This window comes from Triturus cristatus, chromosome 7, assembly GCF_964204655.1.
Source record: "Triturus cristatus chromosome 7, aTriCri1.1, whole genome shotgun sequence".
NCBI classification, from domain to species: Eukaryota; Metazoa; Chordata; class Amphibia; order Caudata; family Salamandridae; genus Triturus; species Triturus cristatus.
In genome coordinates this window covers 583,310,020-583,337,501 of record NC_140590.1, presented here as the reverse complement: position 1 = coordinate 583,337,501, position 27,482 = coordinate 583,310,020, and the positions used below count along the sequence as shown (strand labels likewise).

At 51.0% G+C, this 27,482-nt stretch overlaps 1 protein-coding gene across 3 annotated transcripts in view; it reads right to left on the bottom strand.

Annotated features, from left to right (window-relative positions):
- Positions 1 to 27,482, bottom strand: part of SPAG9 (sperm associated antigen 9) — a 1,633,747-nt gene that overhangs the window by 60,704 nt on the left and 1,545,561 nt on the right. For all 3 annotated transcript variants that reach the window (XM_085617154.1, XM_085617155.1, XM_085617156.1), the window contains one exon: positions 11,487 to 11,663. In XM_085617154.1, the coding sequence (XP_085473280.1) occupies positions 11,487 to 11,663 (177 nt within the window). The remainder of the gene's footprint in view (positions 1 to 11,486; positions 11,664 to 27,482) is intronic.

The window sequence follows — 27,482 nt, the reverse complement described above, 5'->3', positions numbered from 1 at the left end:
TCCGCGGGGCCCGAAGGCGCTCCGGAGGGACCCGGTGGGGCAAACAAATGGCGCAAAGGCTGACATGAAGGCCTGCGCCTCGTCCGAAGTCACCTGCGGGCCCGGAAAGGGTGGGTAGGCCGCAGGCAACAACGGAGGCTCCAACGGTAGAGGAAGAGCAACGTCAGTTCTTCGACTTTTTATGGCGCCTAGACTTACCTGTCCCCGATTCCAACGAGCGATGCTGATGGCTCCGCGACCGGTCCCTCTATCTCCCACAGGATCGGGACTGATTGCCGGACCTCCAACAACTTTTGGGAACGCTCCCGCAAAGCTTTCGGCGCCATGGCCCGACAATCGGGGCATGCCTCGGGGTCATGGGCGTGCCCCAAGCAGAAGAGACACACGTCGTGAGGATCCGATACCGAGCCTGCATAGCAATGGTCTAAATATGTAGTGTTTAGCGTGAAGTTGATCTACTCCCCCCAACTTGTACAGCTGAGTTGGGTGAGCGCCAAGATACTCCTTGGAGTGGTAGTAGCGCTATAGAAATAGATCTTACATTTCCATTACAGGCCGACAAACTTTTAACTAAGGGTACCGCTCTCTCTCGGATCTCCGCTGCTGCGCGGAAAAAGAAAGAACATACGTCAGCGCGCTTGGGTGCGTCTAAGTAGCTGTGACGACGTCATCTCGCCGGCTACACGCCAGCGACGTACGCGGTGCCGTACGACGACGCCTACCGACTCGCAGGGATACTGCTGACGAAAACTTTCCGGATCCAGTCTGACGCCTGGGGATATTCTAAGGTAAGGAATCTATCATTAACGTGTCTCTTTCAGATCGGGCTGTACGATTCGGTCCCGAATGGCATTCGGACAGCCTGAGTCATTTGGAGCCGAATCGTACAGCTCTATAGACACTGTTTCCGAACGAGCATTACGATGACTGATTTGGACAGCTGTTCCGATTAGGTCTGCCCAACACAAAACGGCTGTCGGAATCTGACTTTGGGGGCCCGTAGCAGGCCCCCTTCACCCGTAGGCCTCCGGTTGGGGCCCGTGGGGGTACCCAAGGGACCCCTCTTACCAACCATGCACAACGTGGCAGGCACCATGGGGTGCCCGTGACAGGGTGCATGGTTTTCACAAACCACCTCTTTTTTCAATGGAAGCCTATTTTTTCGTTCAGAACACAGCCTCCCATTGAAGTCAATGCGAATCCGACCGAACGATACAGGGAAGCATCGTAATCAGTTGGTCAGACTCGCAGAACCCGAGTCGGTTGGAAACTATTCCGAAACCGATTTGGTCGGAAGAGTTTCCAAACAATATCGTAATCGGACCCTTAGATGGAGTGTGTTCGCTAATGCACTGAGGCCGGCTTCCTGAGACAATCCAACACGGTATGGGGTTAGATCATTCCAACTGGGTCTGGCAGAAGGGTACCTCTATCAGTCTCTCGCTAGAGTGGTCATAATCGAGGTTGCCAATAGCATTTACAACTCTGGAAGTTTGGAAGATGCTGTACTGTGAGCTAGCTGGACCAACATTTACTGATGATGAGAGTACACGCAGTTTCTACATTGTAAAGTTTTGTTGACCTAATACAAAGTCCTACTAAATTCGTAGGAACCATACAACACGAATCTCTAAGGCTGCCAAAGCCAAGCTAAACCAAAACCAAACCACATAATTATTAAACCCCCAATAGCTTAGCAAAAGAAATCAAATGATTGAAATCAGGATGAAGTCCCACATGGGTATATGTAGAGGGGGAGATCAATAGCACTAAAACAATAGCATCACCTCCCATATTAATTATCTCTGAAACATTAAGTAATGGTTGCTGGACCACCCAAACATTAGCACTCAAATATCTTAAATCTACACACATTTTTACATAAAAAAATGATTAGTCACGCCAAAAGTCAGCACAAGCTATAATGACAATTCAGTTTCTTCAATGATTCCTTCCTCCACCAGTCTCCCAATTTCTATTAAACTCAGAACCAGCTTCACTGTGCTACTGGCTTTACAACTTGTTTAAAACAGACTTTGAGCTTAAACCTTCTCAAAAAACCCTATTTATATGTAAAGATCTCAAGGAACAATGAGGATATATCCTCTCTTTGCATCATCATTTCCACAACCAGCATGTGCCTGGCTACATTAGCAACCAACCAAAATCGGGCGTGCTTCACTTATGTACACGATCCTCACTGTTAATCAATACTTGAAAGTAATTCTCCTGACACTCATTTTGTCACTGGGTCCTTACTACTAATGCTAATCTCAATATCTGCTTTTGTTATGTTAAGTTCACTTTCTTTAAACACTTTAAACATATAAGAGTCAACAACCCGCCAAAACTACTTTATTAGGCGCCGATGGAGCTTCGTACGGCACCGACTCGACTCCATCCGGCATCGAGTCGGCCCCGTCCGGCGCCGAATCCACAATAAGCTCCCCTTCCGAAGAAGGAGAAGGCGCCGGAGCCGGGGATGCAAGCCTCCGGCACCGCACTGGCGCTGACTGAGCCTCAACCACAACCGGCTCCGAAGGAAGAAGCGGAGACGGAGCCGGGGAGGCGACAAGCCCTCCTTCCGAAGAAGGAGAAGGGACCGGAGCCGGGGAGGCTAGCCTCCGGCGCCGCCTCAGCCTCAACCACAACTCCGGTGAAAGAAGCAGAAAGGCGCCAACCCCAGCTCCGGAGAGGTGGCCACCTGCCCAGAAGGCCGAGGCGTGCACAAAGCGAGGCTTTGAGCACCAGCAACCACCTGCGATGCCACAGGGAGCCCCACAGGACCTTTGCGGCACGGCAGGGGTGCAATGGGTCGTAGAGGAGGACCCAGCCGGGCCGCACCCTGACACCATAAGGATCATGGAGGGGGACCCAGCCGGGCAGCGCCCTGACGATACCACATCTCCATGTAATCAATATGGGGGACGGAAGAGCTGATATTTAAAGAGGTCCTGTTCCCATGCTCCTCAGTGAACATATCTGTCCCTGTCCCGGAAGTCTGAATCTCTTCATAAATGTACAGCGCACGTTACCATGGTAAGATCCGGAAGCGGGCGAGGTCTCGGAAGAGCAGGCATTGCCCTGCTCGATATCGGTAAGTGCAGAAAACCCCTCTGTCCTGTCCAGGCACGACGCGCTTTACTCTAAAAGCATGTTTACGGGACGCCATTTCAGGTCCGGTATTACGCACGTTTTGACCTTCCTATCTTTGCCGGACACACATCTGGCCTACCACACTCTAAGCACTTTGGATCTGGAAACACTATCGCTCCCGCATTAGAACCGTTCAATAGGGGTCACTCGCACATGCGTCCCTCCCCCTAGCCTAAGCTTGTATCAGCTCTACACTCCCGGGTGGATAGTCTCGGTGCTGTGAAAATCATTGCCTTTAATACCTACTGGGATACGGGTGTGACTGTTCCCGTAACTCTTTACGTCTTCATGCACGTTTAATTATAGTTAACCCTGCAGAAGGCGCCACCGCCGACGCATTCCCTGTCCCGGAAGTCTGAATCTCTTCATAAATGTACAGCACGCGTTACCATGGTAAGATCCGGAAGCGGGCGAGGTCTCGGAGGAGCAGGCATTGCCCTCCTCGATATCGGAAAGCGCAGAATACCCCTCTGTCCTGTCCAGGCACGACGCGCTTTACTCTAAAAGCATGTTTACGGGACGCCATTTCAGGTCCGGTATTACGCACGTTTTGACCTTCCTATCTTTGCCGGACACACATCTGGCCTACCACACTCTAAGCACTTTGGATCTGGAAACACTATCGCTGCCGCATTAGAACCGTTCAATAGGGGTCACTCGCACATGCGTCCCTCCCCCTAGCCTAAGCTTGTATCGGCTCTACACTCCCGGGTGGATAGTCTCGGTGCTGTGAAAATCATTGCCTTTAATACCTACTGGGATACGGGTGTGACTGTTCCCGTAACTCTTTACGTCTTCATGCACGTTTAATTTTAGTTAACCCTGCAGAACCCTCGTGTCGCGTAGTGTTGTACTATCGAAATCAGCATTTGTTTGCCTCTGCCCTCTCTCTCCTTATTTCTCGTTTCAGTTGGTTATCCTTTAACTCTTGGGCCAACTTCCCCCTCCTTCCAATGTAGTGGTACTTTCCACCAAGTAAGGTAAGCTCTATCACTGTCATATATTCATTTTTATGTCTTTTTTGCCCCACACGTCTGTGGAGCAGTCCCTAAGGTTGGGTTAGTCGTTTTGTCAGACAATGCGTATAATATTTTTAATGAGCACTTCCTATGTTTTAATATAGCTGTACCTGGCTAATCCTTGTCGGTGTGGGGGAGAGGTTTATTTACTTTGTCGAATATTACCTTGTTTACCCACTGGCGTGGTTAGCCCATAGAACTTACGTAATTTGTGAGTTTTTTCTGGTTGGACTACGTCTACTCTTGTCGAACAAGTTACTTACCTTCGGTAACGATGTATCTGTAAGAAACATTAGTTAGTTAGATTCCTCACCTTAGAATATCCCCAGGCGTCAGACTGGATCCGGAAGATTTTTCGTCAGCAATACCCCTTGCGCGTCGCTAGGCGTCGTCTGCGGCTCCGCGTCCGTCGACGGCGTCGTGCGCCGGAATGACGTCGTCGGAGTACTTAGACGCCGCCCTCGCGCGCTGACGTCAGTTCTTGTACATAGCTTTCCGCGCCAGGAACGCAGAGCCATGCAAGACCGACACTGGTGCCAAAAATAAAATCTAGGGGCCTGAAAAGAATAACCTTAACCCTAGATGTCAGTTCGCAGAACGGGGAGGATGGGTGGGTCGGTGAGGAATCTAACTAACTAATGTTTCTTACAGATACATCGTTACCGAAGGTAAGTAACTTGTTCATCTGAAAGAAACACGTTAGTTAGATTCCTCACCTTAGAATAGATACCCAAGCAATACCATCCCCGGTGGTGGGTCTGCGAACCAAGATCACACCAGAAAGTCCTGGAGGACACAACGGCCAAATAAGCCATCCCTCCGGACTTGGCTGTCAAGACAATAATGCCTGGCAAACGTGTGTAGCAAAGCCCACGTTGCCGACTGACAGATGTCCTGCAAAGGGACACCCCGTCCCAAAGCAGTAGTAGCCGCCGTGGCCCGAGTAGAATGGGCGCGCAGCCCAACAGGAGGGTCCTTTTTTGCCAAGGAGTAACATATTTTGATGCACAAAACGACCCACCAAGAGATGGTCCGTTTGTGCACAGCTTTCCCCTTCTTAGCACCCACGTATCCAACGAAAAGTTGGTCGTCCACCCGGAACTGCTTCGTGCGGTCCAAATAAAAGGAGACCGCACGTTTTGGATCCAGACGGTGGAGCTTCTCTTCCTCTTTGGAAGGATGCGGAGGCGGAAAGAAGGTGGGCAAGGTGACAGACTGCCCAAGATGAAATGGAGTCACCACTTTCGGAAGAAAGGAGGGACGCCGCCGAAGGACAACCTTGTCCGGATGAACAGAGATAAAAGGAGGCTTTGAAGATAAAGTCTGGAGCTCACTCACCCGTCTAGCCGAGGTGATGGCTACCAGAAAAGCAGTCTTAAGCGTCAGCAGACGAAGAGGACAATTATGAAGAGGCTCAAAGGGAGCACACATCAGAAATGTGAGAACAAGATTCAAGTCCCACTGAGGCATTACAAAAGGGACAGGAGGGAACGTGTGAGTAATGCCTTTTAGAAAGCGGGACTTGAAAAGAGAAGGCTGATCAGGAAGCCGCAAGAAGGCAGAGATGGCAGCAAGATAACCTTTCAGGGTGCCCAGGGCAGAGCCCTGCCGGGCCAAAGAAAGAAGAAATAGTAGAACCTCAGAAAGAGGGGCGGAAAGGGGATCCACAGACTTTGCTGTGCACCATGCCACAAATTTGTTCCACCGGCAGGCGTATACCGTCTTTGTGGAGGGACGCCTGGCTGCCAGAATGATATCACAGACTTCAGGAGGCAAGTCGAATGGCATCAACTGCCGCCGCTCAATCTCCACGCATGGAGGTGGAGGCTGGACAGGTTCGGGTGGAGGACCGTCCCCTGCTGCTGCGACAGAAGATCCTTCCGAAGGGGCAGACGTATCGGAGGATCGGTCAACATACCGAGTAGCTCGGGATACCAGTACCTTCGTGCCCAGTCCGGAGCCACCAAGATGACTTGGGCCCGGTCGCGCCTGATCTTCTTCAGCACTCTGGGCAGAAGTGGTATAGGCGGAAAGGCGTACAACAGACCGCAACTCCACTCGTGACGAAAAGCGTCGCCGAGCGAGTGCCGCCTTGGAAATTCCAACGCGCAGAACCGCTGACATTGCGCGTTCTCTTCGGTGGCGAATAGATCTAACCAAGGATCTCCCCACTGCTGAAAGAGACCTTGCGCCACTTCGGAGTTCAGACGCCATTCGTGATCCATCATGCACCGGCGGCTGAGTTCGTCTGCTCTGGCGTTCAGAGAGCCCGCCAGATGTTGAACCACTAGGGTGACGCCCTGGTGTTCCAGCCACGTCCAGAGGCGCAGAGCCTCCTGACAAAGGGTCCACGACCCCACCCCGCCCTGTTTGCTGCAATACCACATGGCGGTGGTGTTGTCCGTGAACACCTGCACGACACTTCCCCTGACAGAGGGAAGGAAGGCTTTCAGTGCAAGCCGGATCGCTCTCAACTCCAACAGGTTGATGTGGAGGCGAGACTCCGCCGGAGACCAGAGGCCTCTGATCTCCGCCTCTCCCATATGGCCACCCCATCCCAGGAGGGACGCATCCGTCACTACGACATGCTTCTGCCCATGACCCAATCGGGGTCCGTGAGCCACCACTGCAACTGCTGTGCAGTGCCCTCCGAGATCAAGACATGGTCGGACAGGTTGCCGTGATGCTGGGCCCACTGAAACTTCAGGTCCCACTGCAGAGCCCGCATGCGCCGCCTGGCGTGATGCACTAGTAGGATGCAGGAGGCCATCAGCCCCAGAAGCCGCAACACTAGCCTGACCAAAACCCAGGATAGAGGCCGAAAGATGGGAATCAGGACCTGAATATCCCGGACCCGCTGTTCCGGTGGATAGACCCGGAACTGCGCCGAATCGAGAACTGCTCCGATGAAGAGGAGCTTCTGAGAGGGACTCAAGTGTGACTTCGACACGTTGATGGAAAATCCCAGCAAATGCAGGAGATCCGCCGTAGTCTGGAGGTGGGAGACGACTGTCTGGGGCGAGCCCGCCTTCAACAACCAGTCGTCGAGATAGGGGAAGACTGGAACCGCTGATCTGCGCAGATGAGCTGCGACCACCGCCATCACTTTCGTGAACACCCGAGGGGCACTGGTGAGGCCGAAGGGGAGCACGGTAAACTGAAAGTGCTCTTGGCCCACCGTGAACCGCAGGTAACGCCGGTGGGCCGGCAGGACGGCAGGACGGGGATGTGGAAGTATGCGTCCTGCAAGTCCAACGCTACCATCCAGTCTCCGGGTTCTAGGGCAGCTAGAACCTGAGCCAAAGTTAACATCTTGAACCTTTCCTTCCGGAGGAAGGCATTGACGTTCCGGAGGTCCAAGATAGGGCGGAGGCCCCCTTTGCCCTTCTTGGCAACCAGAAAGTAGTGGGAATAACAACCACGACCTACTTCTGGGCTCGGAACGCTCTCGACGGCCCCCTTGGCCAAGAGGGCCGAAACTTCCTCGTGGAGAAGATTCAAATGATCCCCCGAGATACGGTGGTGCTGCGGTGGCATGGCTGGAGGGGTCGTCTCGAAGGGGAGGGAGTAGCCCCTTCGGACGATTTGCAGCACCCACCTGTCCGATGTGATGGACCGCCAGTGGAGCAGGTGATGGCGAACTCTGCCGCCCACTGGCGTGGAATGGGCCTGAAAGCTCGGACTAGGAAGGCTTTGAGGCGGATGCTGCCGGGGTGGATGTGGGCTGACCTCGTCGTCCTCCAGAACCGCCTCGGCGGAAACCACGTCCGCGACCGCACGTGAGAAGGCACCCCTCCCTTGGCCACGAAAGGGGCGAAAGGCGGACGTTTGCGACCGCGGGGCCGAGAGGCCCAAGGACTTGGCCGTAGCCCAGGAGTCCTTAAAGCGATTCAGCGCACTGTCCGCTTTCTCGCCAAAAAGGCGAGTGCCATCAAAGGGCATGTCCATGAGAGTGCTCTGGACATCGCCCGAAAATGACGTGGACCGCAGCCAGGCGTGACGTCTAAGCGCCACTGTGGTAGAAATGGCCCTACCCAGCGAGTCCGTGGTGTCAAGCCCACATCGGATAGCATGTCGCGCTGCATCCCTCCCATCGGCCAGAGCCTGGGTAAGTCGTGTCCGGACCTCCTCCGGACACAGGGGCAGCGCGTCCTCCACCGCATCCCACAGAGAGTGGGAATAACGGTCCAAGAGACAAGCGGTGTTCAAAGACCGCAGGCCCAAACTAAGGGAGGAGAACAGCTTCTTGCCGAACTGTTCCAGTCTCTTGGAATCCCGGTCCGGCGGGGCGGTCGGGAAAGAGGATTGGGAGGTAGAGGCCTGGATAACCAGGCTCTCGGAGGTAGGGTGTTGGGACAGAAAACTGGGGTCGCCCGGAGCAGGGCGGTGGCGCCTGGCGACGTTCCTGTCCACAGGAGGGACTGTGGAGGGCTTGGACCAGGTGCCCTGCAGAACGTCAATGAGGGCCTCATTGAATTGCAGCAGAGGCTCAGTGGAGCTTGCTGCAGACTGAAGCACCTCAGTGAGGACGTTAGTCCTCACAACCACGGCAGGCAGCTCGAGCCCAAGGGCTGCGGCCGCCTTGCGCAGCACCACAGAGAAAGCAGCGCCCTCCTCCGAAGCCACAGTCGGAGGAGAGACGAATCCAGTGTCCGGAGAGGTATCCAGGCCACTGGCCTCCCCCAGTTCATCTGCCCAGTCCTGTGACATTTGAGCCTGAGCGGCCATAGGATCCTCGGATCCCTCCCAGTTGTCCCCATCATCCGATTCCTGGTATACAGGAGGGAGGATCGGAGCCGGGCGATAGACAAAATGTGTCTCCAGCGGCGCCGAACGCGGCGTCCATCGACGCCGTATCGGCGCCGGGCCCGGAGCAGGACTGAACTGGGGCTCGACGTCGAGCGGAGTTGGCGTCGGGGGTGGTACCGGTGTCAACGCCGGCGGTGGAGGCGTGACGAGGTCGACCGGCGTCGGCGGGGACTCGGGAACGGGTCCCTCGGGCGCTTGCGGCGTCGAGGCCGGAGCCGTCAACGGCACCGGGGCCGGAGCCACCGGCAGGCAAGGCAGCCCAGTCGGGTCCGCGGGCCCGAAGGCGCGCCAGCGGGCGTCGACGGCGGAGCCAGGTTTCTCATGGCCGAGAGGAAGGCACTGACTTCCGCCGGCGTCGCGTTAGTCCCAGGGACCGGAGGGTATGGGGACGTGCGCGGCGCCTGCGGCTCCGCCGGAGCCGCGGGGGTGGAACCACCCTGACCCTCGGCCGAGTCGCGCGACCGGCGAGGGGAGTCCGAAGAGCGGTGTCGCCTCTTGGACTTCTTGGAATGCTTCGACTTACCCGAAGACTTGGATCCCGACGACCGATGGTGACGTCAGCTGCGGCTCCGCGACCGATCCTTGGACCTCCTACTGGACCGGGATCGAGAGGCGCGCGGAGCCGAGTGGCGAATCTCGAGAAGCTTACGGGACCGCTCCCGTCTAGCCTTCGAGGTCAGGGCCTTGCAGTCCGAGCACGACTCCGCGTCGTGGTCGAGGCCCAAGCAGTAAAGGCACCGGCGGTGATGGTCCGTAACCGACATCAAGCGGCTACAGTCAGCACAGGCTTTAAAACCAGGCATCCTACCGGCACCGGAGTCGAGACAAGATCAAAAAGGATCAAAAAAGTTAGTCAAAAATTGACTAAAGGGGTAGCTCTCCCGGCTCTGCGCTTACTGGCGCGGAAAAAAGAAGAACTGACGTCAGCGCGCGAGGGTGGCGTCTAAGTACTCCGACGACGTCATTCCGGCGCACGACGCCGACGACGGACGCGGAGCCGCAGACGACGCCTAGCGACGCGCAAGGGGTATTGCTGACGAAAAATCTTCCGGATCCAGTCTGATGCCTGGGGATATTCTAAGGTGAGGAATCTAACTAACGTGTTTCTTTCAGATGCTCCTTATGCCCTCTGTTTGTTTTTGTTTTTCCTTTCTGCTTCTCAATCTATTTAAGTGGAGAGGCAAGGTGAAGTCCCGCGCCTTGGGATCTACCTCCGTTCTAATCACACCATCCCATTTTGGATGTTCCTTCTGTTTGGTGCTCTCCATTGGGGTTCACCTTTACCTACCCTAGGTCCTGAAGAAGTGTCGCTCGATTTCGGAGCATAGATGACACGAAACATGTTGACCTTATAAACTCACTAGCCACCTAGGTACTTTACGTCCTGCTGGCGGTACCACTGTTTTTACTCAGTCCCAGTTCTATTTTTTGAATTAAAATATTCTTAGATCTGGAGCCTGTTTTAAAATTCACCCACTCACATTATTATACACATAGCACCAGTTGCCCACATACCCTTCTCCCATACGGCTATCTCAGATCAAAAGAACTCCGCCAAAGTAGCCACCAGGCCCGTTGGACATTGCAGCGCCGGTCCGACAACGAGCGCCCTATGATGAAGCATGACACCCTAACAGGTGTGTGAGGGAATTAAGATCTTAAATTCAGATCTCCCAGTGACAACACTACTGGCATATAGTGACACCTTTCACATACATGCCTTAACAGAGGAACTGTTTACCCAGAGTGTTTTGTAGTTCATACCACATCTCCGACATCCCTGGAGGGCAAGGACTCATTTGACGCCGGGGGCAAACCCACCGGCGAGTCCGTCGGGGACACCAGAGGTAGCGGAGGCCCGAGGACGCCCCAGGAACGGGAGAGGACCCAAGGGAGGCCTGCAAAGCAGTGGCATAGGCCTCCAGTTGGGCACGAGTCTATTTTGAGAGCCACTAACAAAGGGGAAGGTGTTCCGTGGGGAACCCTTCCTGTTTGCGAGTGGTTTACCACCCTTCTGTGAAGGGTGGTAAACTGCGACTGTTTTGTGACTGCAATTGAGTTCGCAAAACAGTCATACATAGTTTCAGGAGTCGATATTAGGAAGTAACCCCGTTGAAATGCCCCTTCATAATAGCGAGACGCTAATCCTATTTTGCAAGTCGCAAATTGATTTGCGACTCGCAAAATGGGATTAGTACATAGGCCACACATTTTTTTGCGCCCGCAAACAGGTCTAAATCCCATTTGCGCCTGCAAAAAACGTTAGTACATCTGGCCCCTAGTGAATAACCAGAGAAAATTTTGTGAATTTGGGTAGCAGTGCTGAAAAAAACATTCACATCTATGGTTCCCCGAAAAACATACACTTATGAAGCTAATAATGCTTTCATAACTACTGCGGTACATACCAGGTTATTAGTGAGGGACCTAAATTGAGATTTTGCAGTTCAATGTACTGTAAATGTTCAAAATTAATACTATGCAAATATATCAAAAACCTACCAGGCACAGCAACAAAGAATTTCACAGCATCTCGATGCCCATGGAAGCACAACTGTGCATGTGCCATTGAACAGTATGGTATAAAAGTTCCAGGAGTTACTTTGTCGCTATTTTCATCACCATAAACACGAATCACACTCCCTGGGCGATTTCCTAATCCGACTGGTGCTTTATTGGCTAGAAGAAAAAGGTACATACAGTGATGTCAAGTGCAATTTAAGGGCATTTATATATTTAATATATATATATATATATATATATATATATATATATATATATATATATATATATATATATATATATATATATATATTATACAATCCAATTCAAGCGGTACTGAAGAGGCGCTGACACCGTGGGAAATCCATCAAGAAAATATTTATTCACACCAAAGCCAAACGCGTTTCGACGGACTTGCCGCCTTGGTCACTGAACACAGGTAAAACATAATTGCTGCGTTTAAATACACCTTTTGCTTGTTAACCTACGGCGGTTATTCATGAACATAGAAAGAGTCACTATTGTGTAACAAGTATTCTTTGAACAAACAAGTGTATATACAAAATAATAATGATTGCGTATACGTTTAACTTTCCATCGTCAAACATAAACATTGTAAACATGTGCTTAAATGTTATTACGCTAACACGCTAAATAAGCAATATATATATATATAGTGTTATCTAGTACTATGAATAAATTAAAGTTGCTAAAAGGTGCATCACCAATCCACAACAGAAACATGGAAAAAATATATATACACGATACATGTTTTCAAGCTTTTAGTGCATGACATGCAGAGGTATCAAACCAATATATATCATAAGGAACCATGAAAATATTTCACAGTTGCCAATGAAATAAAGATTTCATCATCATAACGAGATCATCCAAACCATTCTGCAGGACTTGAACGTTGTTAGGGCTACTAGGATTATAGGGCATGGAGGATTAATTATGCAACAAGGTAATATAAATTACGGGGTAAAAATGCAAATTACGCTGCATTATATTCAACCATTTAAGCTAGAAACAACAGTTTTAGGGAATCTACGAATGTGAATTAGGATGCTAATTATATGTCTAATATGGTAAATCCATAATTATGCAGTAAACACTGCTGCCACAGAATTGATTAAATCCACTACTCCACATCACTATTGCCTATTCAAGAAAGATGAACAAAACTTAAACATTCTAACTCCAAGCAGTGCCCATTTTTAACTGCAGTTTAAATTAAAAGAACCTTTTCAAGCTATTTCAAATAAACAATACAAAAAAATATGGATACTATGGGGTCGATTAGGATGTAGGGCGGATCGCCACCGCTCGCATGGCGGTGGCGATCCACCCTACAACCTTCCCCGCCCGCCACCCATTTCCCCCCGCCATATTAGTATGGTGGGGGGACCCCGGTGGACGGAAAGACCGTCCGCTGGTTTTCTGCCTGTCACACAGGTGACCGGGCGGAAAAGGGGCTATATATGGTGGAGGTGTCTGCTAGACACCACCATCCATATTAGCATAGGCAGTGATGCATGGCTCTCCATGGCAGGGTCTCCACTATGGAAAACCATGCAGAGTCTGCTTTCGGGGGCCCGTTGCGGGCCCCCAGGGTATTGGGGGGTAAACATTGGGGGTACCAATGGTACCCGCCTGCATTGTCATGGACATGGTGGCAGGCACCTCACGGTGCCTGTCACCTTGTGCATGACAATGCACACAGTGCATTCCCAGCATTGTGGCGGGCGGTGCTTTGAGCACCGCCCGCCACAATGCTTGGAATGGAGGATGCCACCTCCACGGTGGCGGTGGCATCCTAATTGCAGGTGCGGGACCGCCGCACCTCTGGCGGCCGGTCCCTGCACCGCTAGGGTGACGGCAGACTAAAGTCCGCCCGCCATCCTAGTCGGCCCCTATATATTATATTGTTGGTTCACTGACCTAATATAGACAACACCGATATTATGATACAAATACATTGTGTCAAAAATATCGAACCCCAAAACAGCGTTTTCTCATACTTATAATGTAAATGACAAAAAAAACTACATATGGCTAATTACCTTAAAACGTTTAGAAACATACCAATTTAATTACACATATAAAATAAACAAAATAAAAAATTACAATTTACTAAAACTATATTACATATTAAAAAGATTACTAATTAAAAGCATTATAATTTTAAATACACAAAAATATAATAATATAAATGTAAACAGTACAAACTAAAACATACAATCATACAAATAATACACATACTATTTCCACTCCAATTTATACAACAGTAGTGAAAGAGTTGGACTCAGGAGAAGTACAATTTACAATTCCCACTCCAATAAGTACAACAGTAAGGAAAGTGTAGGATTGCAGAGGGGTAAAAATTACTATTCCCACTCTAATCTGTGCAACAATAGGGAAAGCACTGGATTCAGGAGAGGTCAAATGTACTATTCCCGCCCCAATCTGTGCAACAGTAGGGAAAGCGTTAGACTAAAATGGTGGAAAAAGTACTATTCCTACTCCAGTCGGTGCAATAGTAGGGAATGGGTTGCACTCAGGAGGGGTCAGAATGACTATTTCTATTCCAGTCAGTGCAACAGTAGGGAAAACTTTGGACTGCGGAGGGTAAAAAAAGCTATTCCCACTCAACTTTGAGCAACAGTAGAAGAAAGTGTTGGAATCAGGAGGGGTAACATTTACTATTTCCACTCCAATCTGTGCACTAGAGGAGAAAGTGTTGGACCGAGATGAGAGAAAAATTACTATTCCCACTTCAGTCGGAGCAACAGCAGGGAAAGGGTTGGACTAAGGAGGGGTAAAATTTACTCTTTCCACTCCAGTCAGCGCAACAGTAGGGAAAGAAATGGATTTGCTGAGGGGTAAAATTTACTATACTCACTCCAATCAGTTCAACAGTGGAGAAACTGCTGGATTGCGGAGACTTAAAATGTATTATTCCTTCTGCAGTCTGTGCAACAGAAGGGAAAGGTTTCAACTTAGGAGCGGTGAACGAGTTACTTACCTTCGGTAACGATGTATCTGGTAGAGACAAAGTCTAGCCACAGATTCCTTAACTTAGAATATCCCCAGGCGTCAGACTGGATCCGGAAAATTTTCTGCAGCAGCACCTGTGTGCGTCGAGGGGTGGCACCTCATGACTCCGCCCTGATGTCGTCCACGAACGATACGTCAGTGGAGCCATATATGCCTACCCCGGGGCGCTGATGTCAGTTTTCTTCGGAGAGACTTTTCCACGCCACAACACAGAGCCACCACCAAAAACTGTGAGAATATGGGAACAGTGTGCGTATAAGATAGAAAATGCAAAGGAAAGCGAATGGTAATAAACAGCACCATAAAGCACAGTGCTGGGCACCATATATTGAAAACTAGCAAAGGGAAAAAACACAGTACCGCTGTGAGGAGCAATCCTCGAAAAGCGAATGCCAAACCTCCCCCGGAGGTAGAAGAGGATGTGAGAAAAAACATTGCGGCAGACGACAGAAGTCTGCAACCTGACTAGATAACTGTGAAGGACACAAGCCGGGAACCCATGAGCAAAGACAATCCCTCACAAGACGGCACTAGGCAGGGATACCGTATCCAGAGTTGAGATCGAGTAGACCGGGGCAGAGCCAATGGATTTCAAACCACCGAGTCAGTGGGGAGGTAGGAGACCCCAAGGCGATTAAGAAGCAGAGAGATGGGAGAAGAGGAAATCCCCCACTGGATAACCCAGGACGTAGGGATGTAAAGGGACACCAGACACATGAGCATACTGTCCCATCACGAAAACGGGCGAAATGGAGCAAGCAAAACAGAATCAATTATTCTGTGTAGGAGCGAAGGGAAAGATGTCATACTGCAGAAAGATAAAGCCACCCAGAGGGAGGCGAATGCAGGAAGACCAACCTGAAAAGGTCCTCGCAGAGCGGGGAGGACGGGCGGGCGTTAAGGAATCTGCGGCTAGACTGTGTCTACCTGATACATCGTTGCCGAAGGTAAGTAACTCATTCATCTGATAGAGACATCTAGCCGCAGATTCCTTAACTTTGAATAGATACCAAAACCGTACCCATAGAGGAGGCGGGCCTGCGACTGTACCCCACCAAGTTCCTGAGGGAACGTACCCCTCAGCAGTTGACGAAATACAGTGGGGACTGCAAGATTGCGCAGACACACCCCACCATGAAGCTCCAAAAAGAGCGTTAACAACGGGAGGCAGGGTACCGCAAGCCGTCCAGGACAGGAGGAAAACACGGTATGTATACTGGGTTGAGAGAAGGAGCATTAAGGTAGAATGCCGGAGCAGAAGTTAGAGGTGTCGACTTCGCCAAGATGAGAATGAATGGATCCGCAGAGTCCGATGTGTTGACTGACCTGAAAGTCAGAAAGACGACAAACTGGCATGACAGAGTGAGCGCATACCGGGTCAGTACGTACAACAGTGAAAATAAGCATACTAGAACCTAAACTGGCTAAAAGACGTGGGATAGCATTGGTAGGATACCGACCAATGGTTCTAAAGTGCTGTTAGAATCAGGAACACAGTATACTCCAGCACGCAGTCGCCCCTTCGTCAGACAGGAGAGAGGACCTACGGCAACCATTAGAAGTTCACACACAGAAATACAGGAATAATAAGAGTGATGTGGAAGACCGGAACATATGCATACTTTGAAGGTAAACCAATCTAGGTATAGGATGAAACCCATCTGTAGGGCAGTTTGAGCAGCCACAGAGGGAAAGGAGGCATTATCGATTGAGCTGGCCTGCGCAAAGACACACTGCAGGAAGGGATGTGCGTACGCGAGTTTGCTGTGTGAGGAACATAGGGTAAGAAAAAACCTGTGTATGTAAAAGGACGCTAAACGTGATGAAAGACATGGGATCGTGAAAGAACCCACAGTCATATGTAAACAAAAGTAGTCTGGGCAATATGTAGAGCCGGAAACGACAACAGCTATCCTTCCGGGAGGAGCCAAGCTGCTCCAAGAGACAAAGGAAGAGGCGGAGCCAGACAGGAAAGCGGGAACATTTAGGACTAACCAAATGGCCCAGAGACCCAAGAGCAAGTATCCTGAAGAGAACACTCCTTTGAAAGTGCTACAGCAGGAACCCAATGCAGAATGTGGAAACCACCTGAGCAGAATGCCTCAGGAAAAAGCTCCTGTTTACAAAAGTGCTCAAAAATGGTGTGCAGAAGAACGCACAGCACAACGCCCATGGGGCAATGACTCCCTGTGTAAGAGGAAGAAACCCAGACAGGGCTGAAGTACGCAAAAGTAATACCCAACTCATAAGTGAAGGGTAAAACAAGCACCGCAGAAGCAAGATAAAAAACACAAACACCCGATGAAGCGAAGCATACCAGGGTGCCGACTTTATCCCAGTGCGAACAATACAGGGCGTCAGTAGATAAAGAACTGCGCCTGGGCGGAACCAAACAAGACTCCGAGAGGACAGCGGCTGGTAAAAGGAAAACCAGCCGAAGCTTGAAAGTAGTACGGGGAACTGTAGACCACAACTTTGAAGCGCCATACAACACCACCTACGCGCACATGCGGGACGCGCACATGCGGGACGCATACAGCAAAAAAAGAAGATAGGGTGATATATAAAAGATCCCCTGTGAACAATACACCCCAGGAGTGTACGTTATGAAATACCCCACACAGGGTAAGTCTTAAACTCAACAAGGACCAATGGAGGCAAATAGGGCGGCACATCCGCCCAGACCAGTTAAGTATTACGTCATGAACCCAAAGTCGCAAATAAGGAAGGCAACCTTGGCAATTTAGGAAAGCAATATCAAATCAGAGATAATGAGACAAAACCGACTCCTAAAGCCAAGAAAACGTTGTCGTTAAGGCCAGGGAATCATGACAGACCAGACATAAGGCGGGAGACCGCTGAATCAGCGTGACAATTAAAAAGGGGTCTACACCATGGAATAGCAGATCACGTAGAGCATCCCGAACATTGTCGGGGAACCAACTTTCCAGCAGCCACACATGGCGGCGCAAAGCAACTGACCGTGCCATTGCTCTACTAACAGAATCAGTAGCGTCTAGGGCCGAACGAATGGAGTATTGTGCCAATCCACGGCCATCAAGAAGAAGACGCTGCAAATCTACCCTGGGTGCTCCCAGGAGAGCAGGAAGAATGAACTCGACCAAGTTCTAAAGTGCAAAGGAAGTACGTGCGAACACTCCAGATGTGTTTAAGGCACGAATGGCAGCGCTGGTGGAGGAACAAATGTTGCGTCCACAGGTCTCTAGCCACCGAGCTTTCCTAGTGAAAGGGAGTAACGGTAAAACGAGAGAAGGTTGTAAGGCGAAACCTGCCTGAACAACCAAATTCTGATCTCTAGAGCGAAGTGATAAGTAGACTGGATCGTCCGGGGCAGGACGGTGCCAGCGAGCAATTGGCTATATCAACAGGGTCACCAGAGGAGGGTTGCACCCAGGCCCCAAGCATGATATCAAATAAAGAGCCACCAAGGGGCAGCAAAGGCTCCACGTCCACAGGCCCCATATTGATATCCAGCAACGGAGCAGTCGGAAGGGAAACCCTAGGGGTTTGCAAGCGGTGAATGTCCGCAGCCCTGCGAATAGGCCGTGCAAAGGCTGCACTAACCTCCGTTGCCATCCTGGGAGGTGACAACAATCCGTTGTTAGGGGAAGGCAGAAGGCTAACCCGTCCACCAGAGAGCAAGAGTGGAACAGCCTATGGTTGGTCCAAGGGCCAGGGAACACTAGGCACCCGTATCAAGGGACTCGCAACCGACCCTTGTATGGTGACCCATTGTGAGCTGGTCCCTTTGGGGTTGATCATCTTGTACACTGCTGTCGGTGCAGGCATCTGCGCCGTCGCAAGATCGAGAACCGCTAAAGGGGACTCGAGTTGGGCACCAATAGACAGAGACTCGACCTCCAACGGAGGGGAGGAGGGGCAGCTACTGGATGTGGTTGGGAGCTTCAGCAGTACAGGCTCAGTGGGCTCCAGTGGCGTAGAGTTTGGCTCTGCAGCCGTTGTCAGCGCAGGGCTTGCCGGCCCCAGTGGCACCGGCCGGCGCAGCGTGGAGCCCGACGGCAGCGCAGTGCTTTTCGGCTCTAGCAGTGCCGGCTCCGGCTGGCGCCGCATCTGACGTCAGCGCAGGAAGCCGCACGGGGCTATGCGTTGACTGGACGGGCGACCTGGATAGACGACCGGGATGCCCCTCCGGGCTGTGTCCCATTGGCGTCGTATTGACTCAGAGGTCGATGCACACAGCTGGTGCCGAGGACGAATCCGCCGTCAAAGATCCGACATGAGTGCCTTCCTCCTCTGTGGGACCCGTAGGCGCACCCGGGAGAGGGGGTAACCCAAAGAAAGAGTGGAGTGCATTAGAGTAGGCCTCCATTTGAGTTCTAGTCGCTCCGACACCCGGAAAGGGTGGGTATGGGGGGAGACGACTGCTGGGTGCCCGTGCCGGGCAAGCACCGAGCTGCTGGCCCCAGCGTCACGCTGACCAGAGGCTGTCCTCCACAACGTCGCGTATGTATACCTGCCTCCGACCGACGTTCGCGGGAACGACCCCGCATTTGATGCCGAACCGGGGGGGAAGACGAAGGCATCGCACATTGATCCCTGAAGCCAAAGGCGTCAAGAAGGCCCGAAAAACAGGCCAAGGAACTGCTGGTTTTCCAGTTTCTGCGCTGGGACGCGGAAAAAGAAAAAACTGACGTTAGCACGCCGGGGGAGGCATATATAGTTCCACTGACGTCACGTCCCTGGATCGTCTGACGCCTGGGGATATTCTACGTTAAGGAATCTGCGGCTAGATGTCTCGATCAGATATACATTTACTTACCCCATCTGCACTCTGTATAACATTAGAGACAGAGTAGTTCAGTGATAAAAAAAACTTTTTCAAAACTATCTTAAATAACAAAAAATATAAATATAAAAATTATATTTTTTGTATTAAATTACATATTTATTACAATGGTTACTACATATTATAAATTAAGACAAATATTATTAATATAATTAAAATACTTATCTATATTCTCAAATAACCAATAAATAAGTTATTTACCATTAAAAAGCATAAAACAAACACACAACATAATAAATATAAATTTTTACATTTGTTTTTACTTAAAAAACGTCCTACCCAATATCACTACAAACGACACAACACACACCTAAAATATATTTTAAAATATAGAACATTTACACATTTTACATAATTAATTTCAATTAAATTATTAGTAATTAACTAATAGTAAAATAATTATATCTAATTAACTTTCTACCCTTAATCCCTACAACTCAACAACCCACAACTAATATATAACTTCAAAAATAACTTACACAATTTACATAATTATCAATTAAATAATTATTAGAAAATAACATTACTTATTATAATTAATGTCACCCATACAAAAACCACAAACCACACCAAAAATATAAATATAAATGTATGACACAATTTACTTATTTATCAATTAAATAATAATATATAATTATGAATTAATTATAATTAATTTACTTCCCACCCTGTGTCCTTATAAACAACACAACCCATTTTGTTAATAATAATGGGGTTAAAATCTATTAAATAAAATTTAAAATCTACTAAAAATTTCGAAACTAAATTAAAAATCATTAACAATAGTTATACAAACAATTTATAACATAAACAATTAAAATATATAGTAAAATACATAAAAGTAACAATTTCCTGAACCCCCTTCACCCATACATAAACCACACCAAAAATAAAAATATAAAAATAAATGTGACAATTTGCTTATCAACTGAATAATAAATAATTATTAATTAATTATAATTAATTTACTTCCCACCCTATTCCCCCACAAAACCCACACCCTGCATCTAAAACTTAACTTAATAAAAAGTAAATTATACAATTAACATATACAATTATCAATTAAATATTGTTTGAAGTACAAGTTACTTACCTTCGGTAACGATGTATCTGGTAGAGATGATTCTAGCCGCAGATTCCTTAACGCAGAATTATCCCCAGGCGTGAGACTGGACCCGGAAAACGTTCTTGTCCACCATCTCTGCGCGCCGTAGGGCAGTACCACGCGACTCCGCCCCGACGTCCTCCAGGACACATAAGCCCCACCCCGGCACGCTGACGTCAGTTTGCTTCTTTTCTGCGCCACAACGTGGAGCCATCACAACAAAAACTGAGGAGAGCATGGGAACAGTGTGCGAAAAAAACAGAGAAACAAAATAGAGAGAAACAAAAGGTGAGAAACAGCACCAGAAGGCGACAACAGTAGGCCAGAGCAGGAAAAGAGCAGAGCACCACTCTGAGGAACAATCGTGCAAGCCAAGGCGAAAGCACCAGGTGGCAGTAAAGCACCAGAAGGCCAGAGCAGTGTAGCCATAGCAATGAAAAGCGCAAGCACCACTCCGTGGAACCACCTCGCAAGCCAAGGCAACAGCCCTCCTGGAGGCACGAGCATGTGAAAGGGGATGGAGAGAGAGACAGAGAGAGAGAGAGAGAGAGGGTAAGAGAGAGAGAGAGAGAGAGGGTAAGAGAGAGAGAGAGAGAGAGAGAGGGTAAGAGAGAGAGAGAGAGAGAGAGAGAGAGAGAGGGGAAGAGAGAGAGAGAGAGAGGGGAAGAGAGAGAGAGGGGAAGAGAGAGAGGGGGGAAGAGAGAGAGAAAGAGGGGAAGAGAGAGAGAGAGAGAGGGGAAGAGAGAGAGAGAGAGAGAGGGGGGAAGAGAGAGAGAGAGAGAGAGAGGAAGAGAGAGAGAGGAAGAGAGAGAGAGGGGAAGAGAGAGAGAGAGAGAGGGGAAGAGAGAGAGAGAGAGGGGAAGAGAGAGAGAGAGAGGGGAAGAGAGAGAGAGAGAGGGGAAGAGAGAGAGAGAGGGGAAGAGAGAGAGAGAGGGGAAGAGAGAGAGAGAGGGGAAGAGAGAGAGAAAGGGGAAGAGAGAGAGAGAGAGAGAGTGTGTGTAAGAGAGAGGGAGAGGGAGAGAGAGAGTAAGAGAGAGAGAGAGAGAGAGAGAGAGAGAGTGTGAGAGAGAGAGAGAGAGAGAGAGTGTGAGAGTGTGTGAGAGAGAGAGAGAGAGAGTGTGAGAGTGTGAGAGTGTGAGAGAGAGAGAGAGAGAGAGAGAGAGAGAGAGAGAGAGAGAGAGAGAGAGAGAGAGAGAGAGAGTGACTGCAACTACAACCCCGAGGGGAAGGGCCACAAGCCCGGAGCAGAGGAGCAACATCAATCCATCCCCAGACAACACCGCCAAGGATGGCCATAACTCCTGAAAGGAGTAGGAGGTCAAAGGGCAGGTAAGCCATCCGCAGACTACAGTGCCAAGGAGGGCAATAAGTAGGGGTGGGCGGAATTTGCGTAATCGCGTTATGCAAATCTCCGCGAAACGGTAAAAAATCTCCGCGAACATGCAGAAATTCCGCGAACACACGGAATTGCTTGTTCGCGATACTTTTTTCCTGTTCGCGATCGCTGTTTGCGTGCTCGGGGTGAAATATCTCGCGAACACGCATATTGAGAACGCGAACAAGCAAAAAATTTCGCGAAGTTGCGGAACGTAGATTTTTTTGCAATTTCGCGTTCTCCGCGGAACGCGAAATTACCCAAATTTCGCAAATTCCGCGAACGGAACGGAATTTATCGCCCAGGCCTAGCAATAAGCTCTGAAAGGAGTAGGAAGTCAAAGGACAGGTAAAAGAACTCCTAACGAAGAAGACCGGTGGGAATCAGAGACTCCGACAACAGAGGGAAAGAGCAAAAGTAGGCCCTCACGCTGGAGAGAAACCAGCTGGAGGGATGCCTGACCAGAATAAAAACGAAGAGGACACCCACAGAAGACAAGTCACCCAGAGGGAGGCGACTGCAGAAACCCAAGTAGAGGGACCTCGCAGAACTGGGAGGAAGGGCGGGTCGTGAAGGAATCTGTGGCTAGAATCGTCTCTATCAGATACATCGTTACCGAAGGTAAGTAACTTGTACATCTGATAGAGACTACTAGCCGCAGATTCCTTAACGTATAATAGATACCCTAGCCATACCTAAAAGGGAGGAGAGCCTGCGAGAGAGCCTCCCCCCTCAGGAGATACACAGGGCCCCAGCAGGAGACATTTCACTGGGACAAGAAGGGAAAGGCCAGGAAAGCCGAAGCCCAACCAAGGGAGAACTGCCCAACACCCCGCAGGGGCAGACAGCGACCTAAAAGCCTCAAGGAACACAAGGACCACCTCAACCCCTAGGGACAAGAGGTAGAACCGGAGGCAGAGCCCACCTGAAAAACACATACACAGTGACAGAAAGAGCTGTACACACCCCGGCCGCAAGCAGCGGACAAGGCAGGGACGGTTGCACCGCCAAAAGTTCAGACGGAAGAAGAGGAGCACAAGAGAATGCATCAAAGGCCACAATGGTGTAGCAGAAAAAGAGGGCAGCATTGGCATGCACAGCCAGCAGCTAACACCACCACGGAACGGTGCACCCAGGACAAGCTAGACGCCAGCCGAAGGCAGAGGCCAGGAAGGGCCAAGAAGGGCCAGGACACGCCTCAAGGGAGGGGCCGGCACACACTGACCCACGAATGAAGTGGAACCAGGCATATAGAAAGAGAGAGACGGGGACGCTACAACGCAATGCCGTAGACAGCAGGCTGGACTAGGCTAGCGACACAGCGATCCAGGAGAAGGACGGACCGGGGCGCAACGCAAGCCACTCCAAAACATCAGCAAGAAGATGGCACCAGCAACATACTGTGACGCCACGGAGAGCAGAAGCCCGAAGAAGGACCACACCTCCCCAGCATATGATAGAGCTATATAATAGCTACCATTACCCCACATAGGGCATGTTTCGTCCCAGAACATGGGAACCCTCTTAGGAAAATGTTTCCGCAGCAGAGGACAAACAGAAAGACCGGCGGAGAAAAACCGCAGACGGCTTGCCAATCAGCCATTAAAGAATACACAGAAGGCCTTATCTCAGGGCCTACACGGCTTACCAACCGCCAAAACCACAAGGCAAAAAAGGGCCGGACCAGCAGCCAACAGCACCAACGTCCTAACCAAAGGACCTGAAGGCACATCAACCACACAGAAAACACAACCGGGGCTACTCGCTAGAAGGCCCCAGGAAAACAACGGAAGAACCCCGCCCAAAACAGAGACCGACTTCCAGGTCACTGAGGAGGAGGAGAAGGAGGACGAAGCCCCAGAAGAAACCTCTGAATGGCAGAATCCGCAGGGGCGTGAAACAAAAGTGTGCCATAAACGGGAAGGTCCACCAGCCGTTCCCTAACGTTCTCCGGGAACACACTATCCCGTAGCCAGGCATGTCGACGAACGGCCACTGAAGAAGCCATGGTACGACCAAGCACCTCCGAAATGTCCAGAACCGAGCGAAAAATAAAAGCCGCCAGCTCCCGGCCATCCAACACATAGAACCTCAGATCAACACAGGCACCCTCCTGAGAAGCGGCAGACATTAGGGACTCCACCGAATCTCACAAACAAGAAGTGACCCTAGCCAATACACAAAGAGTGTTAAGGGCCTGCAAAGCCGCACTGGTGGAGGCAAAGATATTGGGCCCCCAGGAATCTAACCAGAGGGCCTCCCGTGATGGGGGAGACAACACCGATGGCAGGGAGGGAAAGGCAATCTGTAAAAGAGGGCCCCTGGTAGAAGGGTGGAGGGAAAAGACAGACAGGATCATGCAGCGCAGGACGGTGGCAGTGCAGAAGTTGCTGGGGCTGGCGGGCCACCCCCAAGACCCCAAAAGAAAAGTGTGGAGCGAAGCCTCGAAGGGAAGAAGCAGCTCCCGACCACCAGAACCCTGATGGAGGACCTCCAGAAGATGATCTGTGGGGAAATGGGCAGCTGGATCACCCATGCGCAATATTCCTGCAGCCGTTGAAACAGCCCGAGCGAAGGCAGCATTCGCCTCCGTAGGGCCCTGCAGCGGGGCAAGGCAGTTCCTCTGTGGGCGACGGCTGTTAGCTAAGGCGGCCGTCCCCCAGGCCAACCGGAGGAAGAAAAGGCCAAGCCTGGAAAGGGGGAAGGGGGACTGAGGAATGGGAAACCTGAGGTGCCTCCGGCGAAGACTGCGGGCGCGGCGACGGCCAAGAGCCGTCCTTAGAAGAAGCTGGGGAAAAAGCCACAACGCTGCGACCCGTCTCCGGAGAAGATGAAACCAACAACTGCCGAACCTCTGGAGATGAAGGAGCGTCTGAAGACGAATCAACGACCCGACGCCGGCCCGGCACCGTAGAGTCCGCGACCGGCATCAGGTCAACATCGACCGGCGCCGAAGGGGACGTCGGAACAACCTATGCCACAACGTGTGGCACGGGAGACCGGGACTGGGTTGGAGTCGGGGCGGCTAAAGAACGGCGCCAAAAAGGCATCGACTTGACCTACGACGCGGCAGCTGCCGCCGTGGAGGGACGAGAGGGGCCTGTGACACGCCCTGACCTCTAGCTGGCCCCTGCGGCGCCGCCAGGGCCAGCAGCCGCCAGCACCTGAGCGGCGTCACCTCGCCCAAGGGCGCCGCCTGCCCAGAGGGGGACTCGAGGACACGCCCGAGCCCCGGCAACCTCCTGCGACACCACGGGGGTTTGTGGCTAGGCAGAGGCGCTGTGGTCCAAAGGAGTGAATCCCGAAGGGCCGCACCCTGACGGCACCACCACTTCAGAACCTGGAGCCGAACCTGTCGGAGCCGGAGCAGATCAGTTGACTGGGGGTGAGTGCTTGCAATGTTCAACACTCCGTCCATCATTTGCTTTGGTTTTGCTTTGTTCGCCATAAGTTGGCAGGGTATGCTCAGACGTGAGTCCCTTGCTCACTTTGCCACTGGATTCAAGCAAGCCTGGCTGAAGACGGCTGAAATGCCAGAAACCGGTCCTAGGAAGCTTGTTTGCGGTCCAGGGAAGACATGGCTTGGCAGTTCGGGCTGGACTGTTCCCATGAGGCACAGAGTCAGACTGATTTGCATATGGCCATGTCTGAACTGGGGTGGCAGAGTGGGCTAAAGAACGGTGATGGATTAAACCCAGATCAGTTGACTGGGGTGAGTGCTTGCAATGTTCAACACTCCGTCCATCATTTGCTTTGGTTTTGCTTTGTTCGCCATAGGTTGGCAGGGTATGCTCAGATGTGAGTCCCTTGCTCACTTTGCCACTGGATTCAAGCAAGCCTGGCTGAAGGCGGCTGAAATGCCAGAAACCGGTCCTAGGAAGCTTGTTTCCGGTCCAGGGAAGACATGGCTTGGCAGTTCGGGCTGGACTGTTCCCATGAGGCACAGGGTCAGACTGATTTGCATATGGCCATGTCTGAACTGGGGTGGCAGAGTGGGCTAAAGAACGATGATGGATTAAACCCAGATCAGTTGACTGGGGCTGAGTGCTTCCAATGTTCAACACTCCGTCCATCATTTGCTTTGGTTTTGCGGAGACGGAAGCGGCGGGTCTTGAAGCCTTCCGTGGGGGACGGGCGTGGCGACGCCGCCGACCGTGACATGCGCGCCGAAAGGAGTTTCATCTGGCACTCCCACTGGGACATCCGCTTCATTTGCTGACACGCTTCGCAGTCGTGTTGTTCCCCCAAACACCACATGCAGATGGGGTGAGGATCTGTCACCGACATCTGGCACGAGCAAGACGAGCGCGTCTTAAAGCCCGAAGGCATTCGCACACTGTTCTCAAGAAAAACACCTAAATGCGGAAAAAGTAGCCCTGAAACAGGCCAGGGACACGATCCGGATCCGCGTTGCACGCGGAAAAGAAGAAAACTGACGTCAGCACCCCGGGGTGGGGCTTATGTGACCTCGCTGACGTCACGCCCGCGGAGGATGTCGGGGCGGAGTCGTGTGGTACCTCCCCCCGGAACGCAGATATGCTGGGCAAGAAAGTTTTCTGGGTCCAGTCTCATGCCTGGGGATAATTCTACGTTAAGGAATCTGCGGCTAGTAGTTTTTATCAGATGAACAAGTTACTTACCTTCGGTAATGATGTATCTGTAAGAAACATTAGTTAGTTAGATTCCTCACCTTAGAATATCCCCAGGCGTCAGGCTGGATCCGGAAAGATTTTTCGTCAGCAATACCCCTTGCGCGTCGCTAGGCGTCGTCTGCGGCTCCGCGTCCGTCGTCTGCGTCGTACGCCGGAATGACGTAGTCGGAGTACTTAGACGCCACCCTCGCGCGCTGACGTCAGGTCTTGTACATAGCTTTCCGCACCAGGAATGCAGAGCCATGCAAGAGACCGACAATGGTGCCAAAAAGTCTAGGGCCCTGAAAAAGATAACCTTAACCCTAGATGTCGGTTCGCAGAACGGGGAGGATGGGTGGGTTGGTGAGGAATCTAACTAACTAATGTTTCTTACAGATACATCGTTACAGAAGGTAAGTAACTTGTTCATGTGAAAGAAACACGTTAGTTAGATTCCTCACCTTAGAATAGATACCCCAGCTATACCAACCCAGGTGGTGGGTCTGCAAACCAAGATCACAGTAGAAAGTCCTGGAGAACAGAACGGCCAAAGAAGCAGTCTCTCCGGACTTGGCTGTCCAGGCAATAATGCTTGGCAAACGTGTGCAGCAAGGCCCACGTTGCTGCCTGACAGATGTCCTGCAAGGGGACTCCCTGGCCCAGGGCAGTTGTCGCCGCTGTGGCCCGAGTGGAATGGGCCCTCAGCCCTACAGGAGGATCCTTTTTAGCCAAGGACTAACAAGCTTTTATACACAAAACGATCCACCGAGAGATGGTTCGCTTGTGTACCGCCCGCACCTTCTTAGCGCCCACGTAGCCAACAAAGAGTTGGTTGTCCACCCAGAACTGCTTGGTGCGATCCAAATAAAAGGACAGCGCCCGTTTTGGGTCCAGACGGTGGAGCCTCTCTTCCTCCTTCGAAGGATGCGGAGGCGGAAAGAAGGTGGGCAATGTGACAGAATGCCCGATGTGAAAGGCAGTCACCACTTTAGGAAGA